General features: G+C 52.2%; 1 protein-coding gene across 3 annotated transcripts in view; it reads left to right on the top strand.

Moving 5' to 3' along the window:
* KSR2 (kinase suppressor of ras 2) overlaps positions 1-15,981 on the top strand; it is an 88,421-nt gene that overhangs the window by 46,185 nt on the left and 26,255 nt on the right. For all 3 annotated transcript variants that reach the window (XM_069795341.1, XM_069795339.1, XM_069795340.1), the window contains 5 exons: positions 2,109-2,277; positions 5,271-5,312; positions 5,631-5,697; positions 7,970-8,018; positions 8,736-9,103. In XM_069795341.1, the coding sequence (XP_069651442.1) occupies positions 2,109-2,277; positions 5,271-5,312; positions 5,631-5,697; positions 7,970-8,018; positions 8,736-9,103 (695 nt within the window). The remainder of the gene's footprint in view (positions 1-2,108; positions 2,278-5,270; positions 5,313-5,630; positions 5,698-7,969; positions 8,019-8,735; positions 9,104-15,981) is intronic.

The following is a 15,981-nucleotide window of genomic DNA, read 5'->3' as shown; positions in this document are numbered from 1 at the left end:
GCTTAAATTAAAAAAATAATCCTGTGGACTGGTGCTAATTCAAGGAGCAGAGTGAGGGTGAGCTTGGTGTTGAGGCAGGATGAACCTCGCTGTGAGCAGAGCTGCGAGCTCCTTGCCCTTTGGGTTTCCCAGTGTGGTTTGCACCCACCGAGGTTATTTCTTTTAAAAATAAAATGGGATCAGCACTTTCAAAATAACCTGGGTCCCACTGGTCCTGCTCCATTGTGGCCTTTCAGTCTCCAGATCTAAGCTGAATTTGGGGTGGTTTGAGGTCTTTACTACTTCCTGAGACTTCCGTAAATAACAAATTTATTGTTACAAATAAAACAAGCCCAGAATTTGATTGTGTCCCTGGCAAAGCTGGTGGAGCCAGACCTGACAGTGCACTTGGCTTGCTGGCTTCTGCCCTGCATTAATAGCAATAAAACCAACATGGGGTTATTTTTGATGAAATTTAGAGCCTGTTGCCTTCAGTGGAAAATTTCTCATGGGCAGCCAGAGGTAGCACAGGGTGAGGTGTTCGCAGGCTGGAAGTGCTCGAAGCGAGGGAAATCCTTGGTGTGATGGGGAACAGGTCATCAAAACCCTGGCTTCCCAAAGCCTGGCAGGACCCCCCAGCTCCTCCCAGACCTCAGCATCTTCTGGCTCTCAGGAAAGGCTGGGTACCGGATGATGCTCTCTTGGATGCAGTTTTTAAACCTAAATCTCTTAGGAGATCCTTAGTCCGATGATCTGCTCTGTTGTTGTTGTTGTTACGGGGTGGTGCAAATGGCTTTTTGAGGCTGGAGAGCTACTGCAAGTATTCAAAAGAGAGAGAGATGTGTTCTTCTTTTTAGTGCCCGTCCTTCCAGTGATTTGTTTCATTTTATTAGAGGGCAGCGGGGAAGCAATTCGGCTCACTGATAAAGGCTTTGGGTGCGAAGGGCATCAGCCCTGTTTCTCCTTCTGCCGCGCAGTCCTTTCACCTTTCCTAGCTTTTCTCTAACCAGACCATGATGATGCACGGTGTGTGTATCTCTATTTATACATTTGGCTTTGACCTGAGCACTCCCATTCTGGTTAAAATTTCCTCTATAAATGTGCTTTATGCAACGGGGCCCCTTCTTACTTTAATGTTTCTAAAAGCATTTCTTTAGACATACCCTGTTCTCTGTGAATACTATTGAAATCTTATTGTCAGTGGCCTTTGTTGGTTTAAAAAATAATTTACCTTGCCAATATTGTCGTGCATGTCAGGGTGGTCTATATAAAATGTATGTGGGTTTCCTGGAAAGCCCAGCTCATTTAAAAATTAATCAATTTGGACAAAATTACCTGCTGGGGGAGGCTTGTGCAGATTTTCTAACCTTGGAAGAATCTTACCATGGGGGCACCTGTCTGGAGATGGGAGCGCTCAGTGCTGCTGAAGGTCAGACCCTGTTAAGTATCTCCAAGTTGGACAGCAATGTCACGAGCAAGGTGGGAAATTCTGGCCTCAATTTTCCTTTTCAGATCTAAGATACCCAGGGAGGTTTTCCTCTACGTTAGCTCCCAGGTGGTCCTTTCTCACCCATTGCAGCGTGCCCTGGAGACACGCACCCAAAGCTGCTGTCCTTGCCTTGATTAGGAAGGGTCAACGAAGGGCAAGAGATGTCTTGGGATGTGTTGGCTGATCTTTTCAAATCTGCCTCAGCTCAGCCCCTGCTCCAAGCGAGGCACTGGGGTTTTGGCTCAAAGGAGGTCAGCAGAAGTTGCCAGGTCCTTCACGCCTCTAAGAACCAAGCCCCAGGGATGTGACCCCCAACTCTGGTCTTGATGGCCATGGCTCTGCAGAGCCAGCAAGGTTTGGGGAGCCCTCAGCCCTGGGTGCATAGCATGGAGGGGTTTGCAAAGGAGCCCCATTTCTGGTGTGAAATGGCCTTGGTGCAAACTGTGAATACAGACAGCTTTAGAAAAGGCCAGGCTGGGGCTCTGGTTGTTTTCTGGGAATTCTGGAAATGGGGGACTGGGATGACCTGTGTAGCTCTCGCTTGTCACCTGGGGTCCTCTATGCTGCAGCACCTTGGGTTGGCACCGGCCGGCACCGCTCTCACTGGCTCCTCTCTTCTCTCCTTCCCCGTGTCCCGCAGGACCACATCCCGGTGCCCTACCAGCCAGACTCCAGCAGCAACCCCTCCTCTACCACCTCCTCCACACCGTCCTCGCCGGCCCCACCGCTGCCGCCCAGCGCGACACCCCCGTCCCCGCTGCACCCCTCCCCGCAGTGCCCACGCCAGCAGAAGCAGTTCAACTTGCCAGGTACCGTGGGCTCCCCACTTCCACGCCTCGACGAGAAGGGCTCGTGCCCTGGGGTGTCCTCACGGTGAGGATCTGCTCCAGCTGCTTGCCCGCCTAGACTTCCAGTGGGATGGGGAAATGTTGGAAGCAGAAATGAGCAGCAAAGATGAGTTTAGGATAATTCAGGTTGGGAGGGATCTTGGGAGTCAAACCTTGTGCTTGAAGCAGGGTCAGAGCTCAAGGATTGATCCAGTTTGGTCTTGAAAACCTCCAAGGATGGAGCCAGCACAACCTCTGTGGGCAACCTGCTGCGCTTGAGGCTACTGAAACCTTTCCAGGCATGACTTCTCCGTGGCGTGTGCCCACTGCATTGCCTCAACAGCAAGTGGGAAACAAAGTCTCACCCCTCTACGAGGGTAACTTGAGTTAACTTCACTGTGTCTTTGGGGTGACAGGCCTCCAACGAGCTTTTTGGCAGTGCGTGTGGGGTGATCGTGGGGAGCAGCTGATGCTGGGGCTGTCTGACATAGCTTGTCCCACCGAGTCTTGTCTGTGTACCTGGGACCCATCTGCTCCTGGAGCTCAGTTTCTTCAGGGTTGGTGGAAGAGGCAATTTGTTCACGGTAGCTGCAGGACACAGGAGTTGCATTAAATGGCCAAAAAGCTCCTCCTGGCCTGAGGAGGTGCCGAAGTCTGTCTCAGCACGGCTGCCTTCGGGATGTCCTTGGGGCAGTGCTGCTGCTCCAGGGAAGGTCCTTTCCTGGAGGGGAATGGCTCAGCATCAGTCCTAGCAGTGTGGAGGGGCTCAACTGTCCTCAGCCACCCACCTACCTCTCCAGCTGCTCCCAAAAAAGGCCTGGTGAGGGGAGAGGAGGGGGAGCCATGGCCCTGACCCATCACTGAGATGCTGAAGCACTCACGGCTGCCCCAGGGCCGGTGACCCCTGTTTGGTCAGTGGCCTTGAGCCTCTTTGACGGGGCAGCAGCTGGGGGGTTGGGACTCCTCCTGCATCCCAAAACCCCCAGGATTAACTAACTGATCTGGTAGGAAAGAGGGTCAAGGCTGCTTCTCTGGAGGAACCAGACGGCACCTTTGTGCTCTGCTTATCCTGCTGGGCTATGGTGATTCCTCCCTTCCGTCTTGACAAGCCTTCAGCTAGAGAGGAGGAGGAGGGAGGAGAGGGGGGATTTGACTGGCAGGATCCATTGCCACAATAACAACCATTTCCAAAAGCTGGGAAAAAAAAAACCCCAAACCACCCACCAACCAAACAACACGGGTCCTTGTGTGCCCGGAGAGGCTGCAGCTGTGCACAAGTCTTGCTCGCTGGAGTGCCTGGGGCTCAGGCGGGATGCTGGAGGGGTGGGAGGAAGACAGCAGAGGAGCTGTGAGGAAGCACTGAGCACCCCAAGGAGCAGCGTGACCTGTCCGTCAAGGAGGGCCTTGGCTCCTTCTCCAGCTCCCCAGGTTGGGATTTTGCCAGCCACAGCCCTTGAGCTGGGAGGATAGTCCACAGCGTGGCTGCAAACCTGAGAGCACGGCATGGGTTTCTGTGCCAGTATAACCGAGTTCGTGGTGGTCCAGCCAGAGCTGAAGCATCCTGATGTCTTGGCAGCATGATAGCTGGACTCGCAGTGATTAACATCCCTAAACTGCTTGTTGGGCAAGCTCTGGACCCCGTCTGGGTCTGGGGGGAAGGGACAGAGGGTCCAGCATTTGGTGACCCTGTCATGCATCATTTCTGGAGCAGAGAGCTCCCTGCAGGTCTTTTGAGATGTTATTTCATGTTGTTTAAAGCAGAAACCACAGAAGTAACCCCCATAGTGGGCATCATGATCTCCATACGGGGACCTGGACATGCTGTCACTACCGCCGCAGCTGAGCCAGCGCAGGGAGCCGCTGGCACGCTCACCCAGCTGGCAGGGGTGGAGCGGGGCAGGATCAGACCCCAGCAGCTTGGTGAGGTGGTTGCTCCCTGCTTTCATGCCCATGATGAGCAGAGCCCTGTGGCAAACGGGAGCCGGTCTGACACAGTTACTGTGCTTTCATCTTCCAACACGGGAAGTTCTCCATGGTTTATCTCATCAAGATGGTCATCTTGGGGATTAGGATTTGAGCTTGGAAATTGCAACACGGTGACCTTTTTCTGCTGGAATTACCTTTGAGTCTCCTTTGATCTCGGCTCAGGGGTGCTCAGGTCCCGCTGCAGAGCTGAGATCGGTGTTCAGGGTCTCGAAGCTGGAGAGGAGAAGCTGAGGGACGGTCTTTGGGGTCTTGAAGCTTAAGGAGAAGGTGCCAAACTCTGGTGGCCTCAGCAGCTCTTTCTTGCTTCATACCCATCACCTGCCTGCTTGCATGAGTCAAATCAGCCCATGAGCTTTGCCCACTGGCGATGGGGAGCTGATGGAGGGTACCACCACCTAGAGCCCTTCTGCAGTGCTGGTTTTGGGCAGTGGCTCCAGGGGCTGCTGACAGCCGCCGGCTTCTTTCAGGGGACCAGGAGGCAGGCAGGGAGCCCAGGAAGGACATGTCTCCGAAGCATGGCAAAAATGCACAGTTAGATTGGCTGGATCGGGCAAAGATGGGGAGCAGCTGCAAATCCATTGCTCAGTGTCTCCGTGATGCCGAGTGGTTCCCAAAGCCTGGTCGGGAGCTGAGCACTCAAACCCCGCGGGCTTTTACTGGCAACCAGGTGTCCAAATCCCACTGGCAACACGGCAGATGACATCAACGCTCTCTAAATGGTATAGAGCAGTAGCTGATGGTGGCAAAAATTAAGTTATAATTTAGCCAGATTGTTAGAGGGCTAACGTCTTAATTTTTTGGCCTGGGCACCCTACGTGCCATCGTGGGTAGCATCCTCTGGAGAGATGGAGGTGGGAGAAGCTGGGTCATGCAGAGGGGGACCCAGACCTGGGGCTGGCATTTCGTGGTGCAGGACTGGGTGCAGGTTGGGGTCTCTTCAACGTCTGGCTCTGCAGGTCAGTGTTTAACCCCACTTTTCTCTTTTCCAGCTTCCCATTACTACAAGTACAAGCAGCAGTTCATTTTCCCAGGTAAGCCTCTTTGAAAGTCTCCCCTGTAATGTGGGGTGCCGAGATACCCCTTAGGGGGGTGGCTGCATGGCTGGCTCTTCTAACCCCTGGATTTGTGCAGGTGGATTGTGCTGGGGTGGGATTTCTCCCCCAAACCAGTACATTGCTGCAGGACCGTGCACTACTAAGTTGCTGCAGGGCTGGGTGGCCCTAAGTTACACCCAGCTTATAGCTAAAGGTGTAACTAAATTGGACCTGGGGACGAAGGGAAGTTTTCAGTGGGATTTAGTTCCCTTGGGTGCCTCCCAGCCCGCTCTCACTCCATTCTCTTCTCCCCAGATGTGGTGCCCGAGACGCCGACCCGAGCCCCACAGGTGGTCCTCCACCCCGTCAACTCCAACCCCATGTGAGTGCCTCCTCCTCCTCCCGGAGACCTTCACCTTCCCCTCCCCAGGCAGCGCATCCTCTGCACCCCATCTTCTCCGGGCACCCATGGGTGCTCCCCTGGCTTTGCAGGACCAGTTTGGGGCTCAGGGATGCCTTTAGGGCAGGTTGGGGTGGATGGTGGGGGTGAAGCCCTGGTGCTCCTGCTGCACGAACGCAGCTCATGGCTCTGGCTTGTGTCTCGAGGAGGAGAAAGGTTGAAAGGATAGCGCAGGGGATTGATTTATAACCTACAGCAATGCACCTGCCCAGCACTTCGCCATCAGGAAAAAAAAGACTTTTAGTCCAAGGCAAAACCCACGAGACGCCAAAGCCCAAGCGCTGAATCTCTTACTAAATTATAAGCAGAGAACCAGGGTCTTTGAGATAATTTTAATAAAGGCAGTTCATGCAGCCCCACCTGTAATATTTTCAAGCCCAACAAACTTTGCACTGAAATTAGTTTTGAAATGCAGTATCTAATTGGCATTAGGACCAGCTCTCCCCAGCACATCGAGTCCGAGCTGCTCTGCCGAATGCGGCATTCGCCAAGGTCCTTGTGCCTGCGCCGCCCCAGCAGTGACATTACAGTTTAGGATTGCTTGCCGATCCTTTTTATAAATGCCATTTTTGAAGGATTTTACAAGCCAGGAGTTTAACAGATAGGGTCTTGCTCCAGGCTGTGATGTGGGATGTGGTTTGTTTCCAGCTCACCCACGCTCTCCAAACTGCATTGGCAACTGCCGGGGGGTCCGGCGGATCTCGCCTCCGGGGGAAGCGATGGGAGGGATGGGGACAGAACTGCTGTCCCCACTGGTGACTGGTGGCTGGGAAATTAATGGCAAAGTGGTGAAGTCAAAGCCTTTTTTTTTTTTTTTTTTTCCTCTTCCTTCCCTGCCTAAAGCAAGATATCAGGCGTAGGGCTGGCAGACTTTTGTGGGTAAATAGCTTTCAATATGCAAAATCTGTGATCCTTCTCTTGCTCACCCCACTGAAAATAACCTGTGGGAGCCATTGAGGTTACCCTGGGCTTGGCTGGGTTAAACAGCAGACTGCTTCGGATACTCGGGAGACAAGTATTCGTGCCTGGGTTAAAGATCAGGCAGGAGGAGACTGCTGCTCCTGCAAACCGCCTGTGCATCGTGATGGGCAGCAGAAGCCGTCAGCATCTACCTGGGCTTTCTGTGCTGCTTAAAATATCAGCATTGGCTCCTTCAGTATATGCACCTGTGTCTCCCCTGGGATTTATAGCTCTTTAGTGGCAAGTGAATGGGATAGGAAGCACAGGACCACAGCGTCCGAGTGGTTTGGGGAGTGTTATGCCTCTCCTGTGATCATTGCTGTCTCGGGGAGGGGATGCTGTTATTTATGCTATTGATAATAATAATTTAGAACGTATTTATATTATGCTCGAAACCACCCGAGCTGCTCCGACTGATCTTCCCCACAGAATTTCCCTAATTCCGTGTTAACTGTCGGGTGCAGTGAGACCCTGGTCATGGACTTGGTGGTGGGAGGCGCTGCGTAAGCGGAGAAGAAAAAGAGGAGCTCCTGGCCCAGAGAGCTGGGAAACTAGAGAAATTCAAGTGCTCTTACTGCAGGGGAGGGTCTTTGAAACCTCCACTTCTCAAAAATAATTGAAAAACCTGTTTTGTTCTCTTCTGGCTGCTAATCAGCTGCGCTTGTCGCTTTGGCTGGCATTTGTTGGGAAGGTAATTCTGATCTTAGAAACCACCTAAAAATGCCATAAGCGCATGCCCCAGTGCTGCCTTGAGATAGTCAATAGCTGTGAGGGTGTAAATCTGTCCCTTACGCTGGGTTAGCTGGGGGTGATGCCTGTCTGATGTGCCCTGGCCTCGGGGCTCCTCCTGGGGCATGTGGTGATGGTGCATCCTCCGCACCGCGCGCTTTGGGCGATGGGATGGAGACCTGGTCGTGTGCTCCCATGTCACCAAATCCATCCTGGAACTTCACGCATCTGATATTAATTAATGCAATAACTAATATTGCTCATTCCCGCTATCGTCCCCCCCTCCCCTGTGAGCACCCAGGGCTGTCCTGGGAGATGGAGGCAGCCAGGGTATGGGTGGGAAGGGGTTGCTCTCCCAGATTAGCAGCAAGCCTGGTACTTCTCCTCCCTGATCCCTTTAGTCTTGGTGCAGAGCAATGCTGCGGGAAGCAGGACTCGACGCCTGCATGTGCTCCCCACCTAACTGTGTTTCTACCTGGCGGTAATTCAGTAATTCTTTTAACAGCCTGGAAGGAAACCCATTGCTTCAAATTGAAGTGGAGCCCACCTCGGAGGTGAGATGGCTGGACTCGCTCCTGTGCTTAACGGGCCTTTATTTTATATATATCTTGGGGCACATTTCACAGGAACCAGTTAAGCTTAGCATCTGTGCAGTGAAATTGCTGATAATTGAATTAATGGCCAGGCCTGATCCTGCCCAGGCATCTGTGTCCCCAGCCCATGAAGAGGGACCCTCATGGGCTTTGTCTCTGCACTCAAGTTTATAGTTCAGTGAGCTTTTCTGAGAGGCATTAAAAATGTGGTGGAGGGGAAGAGGTGGAGGGTGAGGACAGGGATGCAGCTTTTAATGGGTGTTGTAAATCCTGTAGAAAGCATATACAGAGCGTCAAGGGAAAAGTCAGACCCATCCTGGGGGGCTGGGCGTGCAGACCGGGGGGTGCCAGGGTGGGAGCAGTCGGTATTAGTGGAGCACAGCTTGGCCAGGGTAGGATGAAACACTGCTTTCAGACAAATGAATTAAATGCTGCAGTGTGTCACACTCTTGTGTTTAACCCTGGAGTAAAAAAATGCCTCCCTGTAAAATCTGGGTTTCTGCTGGCTTTGCATAAAACGCAGCCGCCCGGTTGCCTTTGGAAGGTACCTGCCTGGTTTCTCTGGGTCTGAGCAAGCAGCAGGTGGGTTAAGTGGGGTTTTGTCCACGTTACCTTCCTCGGCTACAGTTTTTTTCCCCTGTTTTATTGTGCTCGCCTCCCTTTACCTCCCTGCCACAGAACGAGGAAGGCACCGAGGAGGCACAAGAATCCGAGGACGACTTTGAAGAGATGAACCTCTCGCTCCTCTCTGCACGCAACTTCCCCCGCAAGGCCAGCCAGACCAGCATCTTCCTCCAGGAATGGGACATCCCCTTCGAGCAGCTCGAGATCGGCGAGCTCATCGGCAAGGGCCGCTTCGGGCAGGTCTTTCACGGCCGCTGGCATGGGGAGGTGGCCATCCGCCTCATCGACATCGAGCGGGACAATGAAGACCAGCTGAAGGCCTTCAAGAGGGAGGTGATGGCGTACCGGCAGACCCGGCACGAGAACGTGGTGCTCTTCATGGGAGCCTGCATGAGCCCTCCCCACCTTGCCATCATCACTAGGTAAGCCCTGACATCTCGTGCTCAGCCGGAATAATTTTTTCTTTCCAAAACACCTTGCTGCAGTAAAACATTACTGGGAGGTAAGGCTGGCCATGCCTCCCTGCCCTAGCAAAGGGATGTTCTCCATCTGCTGTGATTTATGCTGCGAAGCAGATGGCAAACCCATCAAAGTGGGTCCAGGCAGATTCATCTCCTGTAGAAGTGGAGCTTGAGACAGGAATGGTTTGTTTTAACCAGGAGGGATGTAACCTGGTGGGATTCAGCCATTTCTATCCTGGTTTGTTGGGGGATTTTTTCCATGGTGCCCCGGTCAGGTCCCTGGGTGGGTGGTGGGGACTGGACCCTGCTCGACCACTGCCACAGCATGGAAAAGCCTCTAATTGCGTAAAGCAGCCGGTCACTTGAGAACACCAGGTTTCATGAATAACTTGGTGCTGTGAAAACAGCTCGGGTGTCTGAAGGCTCAGCAGGGTGCAAGTGTTAGGTCCAATGGTCTGTGAAATGGCCAGGAGGGCAGCAGAGGCGGGAAAACAAGAAGCTTGCAAAGAGGTCTGGTATTCCACAGGTCTGGAGCCCATCCACAGGGTCTCCTCACTCCCGAGGAGGTGGGAGACCTTGCAAGACAAGTCAGTCTCCTGGAGCATTTCCTCCCTTTCCCAAAGCTGTTGTCTTTATTTATTACACCCCAAACCGCGTATGAGACTAATAGGAATGAGTTTGGGATGGGGCCAGGGGAAGGAGATTGGGAACTCGAAGAGCTGCTGGCTGAGCAGCTGGTGATGCTCGGGGATATCGCAGCAGGGTGCGGGGATGAGACTGCTGGAGGGGGGCTTCTTGCAGCTGCTTGGGGAGCAAGCTGAGATTTGGGGTCTCCCAAACCATCTCAAACACATCCAGAGCTGCTTTGGTCTCAAGGAATTCCCACGTACCTGCTGTCACCCATGTGCCTGGTGGGAAATGCAGCACCGAGCATCCTGGCATGTTCCTTGCATGAGTGGGCAATCATGAAATCCCCGGTGGCCTCAAGGCAGGGAGGCTGCAACTGCTCCCAGAGTAGCTGTTGTTGTGTGAAATACATTTATTTTTGAGTATTCAGTTATTTTCCTCACCTCTAGACTATGTGCTCAGCCACGGGGCTTGAGGCAGTGCCGCTTTGCCTCCCACCACAGGTTACCTTCTCTTGGAGAAGTTTCCCCAAGGTGAGGTTGAATTTCCAGCCTCCTCTTGGCAGCGTTTCAAAAAGCCTGTGCTGAAATGGCAACGCTTCTGACAGCCATTAGTGATGAAATATTGCATCATCCTTTCCTAATGTCCCCTTGAAAGCGGCACCTCCTGGCCCCCCGGACCCAGCTGGGGCGGCTCTGCAGGTGCTGGGATGGGGGCTTTGCTCTGCTCCCCTCCTTGCTCAACAGCGAAGGATTTCAACCCAAATTTGTGGCTTCTCATGCCATCACTTGCTCGCTTCCCCGGTGGGTTCATGGGCTGCATTTGGCTCGGGAGTTGCATCCTCCGGAGACAAGGTGACTCCAAATGGGAGCTGGCTCTCCCCAGCTGGGACTGGAAAAAATATGCTTTTTATTTTGGACCAAAAAATAGTCATCTGGGAGAATTCAACAGCATTTCAGATCTCCATCTATTAGCTAGCTTCAGGCCAAAAGCATTTTGAAAAGTATGTAAACACATGTATTGATCGATGCGTCAGAGACCCCATCCATGTGTTACACCGTGTTGCTGCCTCTACCCAGAGGAAAACGTAGCTTCTTCATCCTGCTCTGCTCTGCTCCATGGTCCCTTTGCAGCCCCTATTTGCTCAGCTTTTCAATCCTATTCAATATCAAAACCTGGGCAATATATTTATTTTTTTTTTTAGCTACAAAGTGTTTTCTATTCTAATGCCTCTTTATATAATACCATAAAGGTGCCATTTTTGACAGTTTGACAAAATAAATATGTGCACTGCAGTAGCTTGATACATTAATATGAGGTCTGTGAAGCGCACTGCTCGGCTTGCTTTTCTTCCCAGCTGCACTCACTCCTTTTTTTTAAGGTCAAAGTACAGCTTTATTGGATTGTCCTAAATATAACCTGTGCTCGCAACGTCTCCGAGCATTGCCTCCTCTTTGCCTACAACCGGCAACCCGCTTTTATCCGTATTCTTCGAAGGTTGAATTAACATCACGATAGTGTTTCAATTGCAACTGGAAACCTGCTTCATTTTCTCCTGCTGGGATTTCTGGGGTGTGATCGGCTCGTGGCCAGTGCTGGTGCTGGGCTGGCCACGAGGATGCAGGAAAGCTAAAGCAGGGGGATGCCGGAACAGGGCTCGGCTCAGTCTCAGGGACTTTTTGGGAAGCCCAGGAGTACAAGAGTGCCCATCCCTTAGCCCAGAGGTAATTTCCAGACTCAATTTATTCCCCTTTGATGTTTCCCAAGGGGCTCTGTTCTGCTGGTGCTTCCCCAGGAGGCACCTCTGGGGCTCTCGGGGCAAAGCATCCCTTGCATTTCCCAGGGTGACAGCACAGGGATGCTCCCTTGCCTTTGTGCCTGCAGTCCTTGTCTGGTCTCTACTTGGTTGAACTTTTCTGGGGGCTTTTTGGGACATCTCTGATCATCTCCTGTGGGAAAAAGCCTTCTGGCCATGTGGAGGTCTCCATCCATACGTGTTTCCTTATCTGGTCCTGCTTCTTGGAATAGGCAGGTCTTTCCTAAGGGATATGACAGCCCTGGGGACTCTTCTGCCATGCCACGGGTGGGAGCTGCTGCTCAGGCGTTATAGGGAATGACTCTGGGAAGAGGACAATGTGGTGTGAGCTGGGCTGAGAAGGGTCAAGAATACTGGGAATAGTCCAGGATGTGGCACTGGGGGAGGAGGGAGGCTGGTGACCCTGCAGAGGGGAGAGCATCACTCTTCAAACAGGATTTTTTCTGAAGAGACTCAAGTTTTCCCTGTGGGTTTACAGGAATAACTTTAAACCAGGCTTTGCTTGGAGTGGGAGAAAATCAGTTCCAGCTGTCTGATGAGGCTAATTACAGATACAAATCCAGGATGTCCGAATTTCCTCACCCGCTCCTCCCCGCGCACATCCCCAGCCCCGAACTGGCTGTGTGCAGAAGAGGCCCCTTTTCTTCTGGATGCCCAGAGGTGGTCGCTCGAGGACATTTTTTTCCACCAAGAAAAAAAGCAATTTCTTGCAGCTGTAAAAGAAATCTCCATTTTCCTGCCGGCACGCTGGAAGCAGCTGCCCGTCCCTGGAAGGGGCTTTACCATGCCGTGCCACCCAGTGCTGCTGCAAGGGGGTTATTTATAGATGGGTTTATTTTTACTTTTTCACATCCCTACGTTTTCCTTCCTGCTTGCTTGTGATATTCAAGGATTGCCTCATTAGCAGAAAGAAATCTCTCCCCTCCAAACAGCATTGACCCATGGGCAAAAGCTGGAAGGGGAAACTGAGGCAGCAGCTTGCCAATGGCATGATGCTTTGTGTTAATGCTCAATTTTCTCCATATTAGCCATTGGTCTGGCCAGATGACTGGGACCAGTACTGCTTAGTATCTTCATCGCTGACATAGACAGTGGGATCCAGTGCACCCTCAGCACATTTGCAGATGACACCAAGCTGAGCGGTGCGGTTGATATGCCTGAGGGATGGGATGCCATCCAGAGGGACCTGGACAAGCTCGAGAAGTGGGCCCAGGTGAATCTCATCAGGTTCAACAAGGCCAAGTGCAAGGTCCTGCACATGGGTCAGGGCAACCCCCAGTATCAGCCAGGCTGGGGGGTGAAGGGATTGAATGCAGCTCTGCTGAGAACTTGGGGGTACTGGTGGGTGAAAAGCTGGATGTGACCTGGCAATGTGCGCTCACAGCCCAGAAAGCCAACCCTATCTGGGGCCGGATCAAAAGCAGCGTGACCGGCAGGTCAAAGGAGGGGATTGTCCCCCTCTACTCCGCTCTCATGAGACCCCACCTGCAGTACTGTGTTCAGCCCTGGGGCCCCCAACTTAAGAAGGACATGGACCTGTTGGAGCGAGACCAGAGGAGGGCCACGAAGATCATCGGGGGCTGGAGCACCTCTCCTATGAGGACAGGCTGAGAGAGTTGGGGGTGTTCAGCCTGGAGAAGGCAAGGCTCTGGGGAGACCTTATAGCAGCCTTCCAGCACCTAAAGGGGGCTTAGAAGATGGGGACAGACTTCTGAGTAGGGCCTGCTGTGATAGGACAGGGGGTAATGGTTTTAAACTAAAAGAGGGGAGGTTCAGACTAGATACAAGGAAGAAATTTTTTACGATGAGGGGTGGTGAGACACTGGCACAGGCTGCCCAGAGCGGTGGTTGATGCCCCATCCCTGGAAATAGTCAAGGTCAGGTCGGACGGGGCTCTGAGCAACCTGATCTAGTTGAAGATGTCCCTGCTCATTGCAGGAGGGGTTGGACTAGATGACCTTTAAAGGTCCCTTCCAACCCAAACCATTCCGTGAGTCTGATTCTTGAGTTGTCTGTTAATGCGACTGTCTGGGTCGGAAAGGAAAGGAAGAAATTCAGCATCTTTTGGCAATGGGAGGTGGTGACTCCAAAGAGCGCTTCCATCAGAGCCGCTAATAGATTTTCTCTTGGGTAATGAGCAGTGGGGACAGTTAACATTCATCTTAATTAGTCTTGAGCAAGAGCGAATGTGAGCCTTGGTGCTTTGAGCGCTGCATAATGGATAGCACGAAACGGCATCAAAGTCCTCGGCCCAGTGGAAATGAAAGGACTGAAAAAATGCCGTGTTTGCTGCATACAGGCAAATGACAAGTTGTTTTTGCCGGTGTTGAATGAGACAAAGCCAGGCCTGGGTAAACTCACATCAACTCCTTGGGGCTCCTGGTCCCAGCCCCCATCAGTGGCAGCATGGGGAGGGGAGGTAAAACCTCAGCCACCCAGGAGGTCCTTCAAAGGACAAAGTCAAACAGTTTTCTAATGCTATTAAAATGGCTCGAGCCACCCATGAAGGTAATGGATTGCAGAAACTACCAGGTTTTAGGATTCTGGGTGTTCCCTCTGGGGGAAAAAAAGGGGGGGGGGATTTTAATGCTTATTGATCCTTCCCGAGGCTCCTGGGTCTTGAGTCTGTAATGAAAGTAGGGGCATCAGCACGCTGGATGCAGCTTTCGGGGGGGGCACCCATGGCTCTTGTTGGATGGGAATGTTGTTTGCAAGAAGGGAGCGAGGTTAGCAGGTCTGAAAGCAGGAGAGAGGAGGTTTGAGGTGGAACTTTGTCATGCTTTGAGCTCCCGCTGACTTGCGTGGGGGATTTGGTGCAGCTTTTCTAAGATTCCTTGGGTTTTAGTTAAAAGCTTAAAAGTGGCACTAGAAGCCCATGCAAAGACCCAGGGATTTGTACCCTGAGATGATTCTGGCTGGGTTTTGGCCCCTCTCTCGTCACAGTGCGATGCCAGAGTGACTCTGAATTTACAGGGTGCAACTGGGAGCCAACTCGATTGCTGCTGGCAATCCCACCTGGGGCTGCATGGCCGTGATTTATGTCCCTGCCGTGATGTGCCAGGAGGACCAAAGAGAACATTGAAGAACATTAGAAATTAAGCTTGACCATGGCAGGACTATATAAAAAGAATTAATTTGTCGAAGGTGCCTTTCAGCAGAGGAACTTGGAGTATATCTGCCAGAGAGGAAGCATCTCCCAAAACCCTTCCCTAGAGCTGGTGGTTAGTGGGAGGGAGCTGAGTGCTGAGGCTGAACAGAAACCCAGGCCCTCTTCTCATGTGAGATACCAAAGATGAAAAGAGAGTTTGCTCTTTTTTCCTCTGTGGCAAAGCAAACTGGCTTCAATAACAGGGAACAGGTTACCTGCCACGAATTAATAGGGAAGGTGTGAGAGCGAGGGGTGGGAAGAATATCTGAGATGCTACGGCTGTGTCTTACAGGATAACTTGCTGGCACTGCATGGGCTAGTGTTGGGGTTTGTTAAGATTTTATAATTTATTTCTATGCTGGCTTTTGGCAATGTCTAATGCTTGGCTCTGCTGCTGGGAGGAGCAAGCCCGGCTCCTTGCAGGGGATCCTCTCCCATTGCCGGGCATGGGGGAGCTTGGACAAAGCTCGGCTTTAAATGCTTGACTCTTCCAAGCCTCTCCCCGTGCCAAACCTCCTGACATTTACAGTGTCCCAGCCTAGCTGCAAAGGATTTGGGACTTGTAAATCTCAGTGCTCAAGGAGCTGGGAGCCAAGCAGATGTTTAACGTAATTTGAAGGATGGGAGTAAAGGGGAAGGGTGTAAGCCATGGCACTTAAGACAAAACCGACTGGGGCTGCTTGGTTTTTCCCTGTGTGGGTGCTCTGTGGGGCCAGGATGGGCTGCGCAAGCCGCTGCATGCTGCTTGCAGCCAACCCGTTGTTCTCTTCAGGGATAGCCATGTTGGCCATTTGGGCTTTAATGAACAACAAATTGGCTTTTTCTCCACACTGCAACCCAACCATCTCAAAATACATCCTATCAGCCTTCTTTCCTGCCCTGGAAAGTTAAGTAGGCGCTCCAAATCCTGCTCAACAGGAGGGAAACTGAGGCACAGAGCTGCCACATTGTTTTCCTCCATGTCAGGCTGGAGCCACGCATCCCGGAGCCAGGCATTTCCGAGATGCCTTTCACGTCTGGCCCTTCTCTCCCCACTCGTGGGTGTATTTTGGGAGCAGAAGCCATGAGGTCTTGCCTCCTGTAACCCTCCCCACGCTGGAGCACCCGCTTTGGGAGCCAAAGCATCACCTCCTGCCCTGCCTCTCGGTTGTCTTCCCTCCTTTTACTTTCTGCTGTGTTTCCCCTTTCCTAGCAGTTAAATAATGGAGCTCGTAGATCATATAATAAATAGGTATTGACTTCATGCCA

The sequence above is a fragment of the Haliaeetus albicilla genome, chromosome 10, assembly GCF_947461875.1.
Source record: "Haliaeetus albicilla chromosome 10, bHalAlb1.1, whole genome shotgun sequence".
Classification (NCBI taxonomy): domain Eukaryota; kingdom Metazoa; phylum Chordata; class Aves; order Accipitriformes; family Accipitridae; genus Haliaeetus; species Haliaeetus albicilla.
Note: the sequence above shows the minus strand (reverse complement) of the source record. Positions and strands in the feature narration are given on the sequence as shown.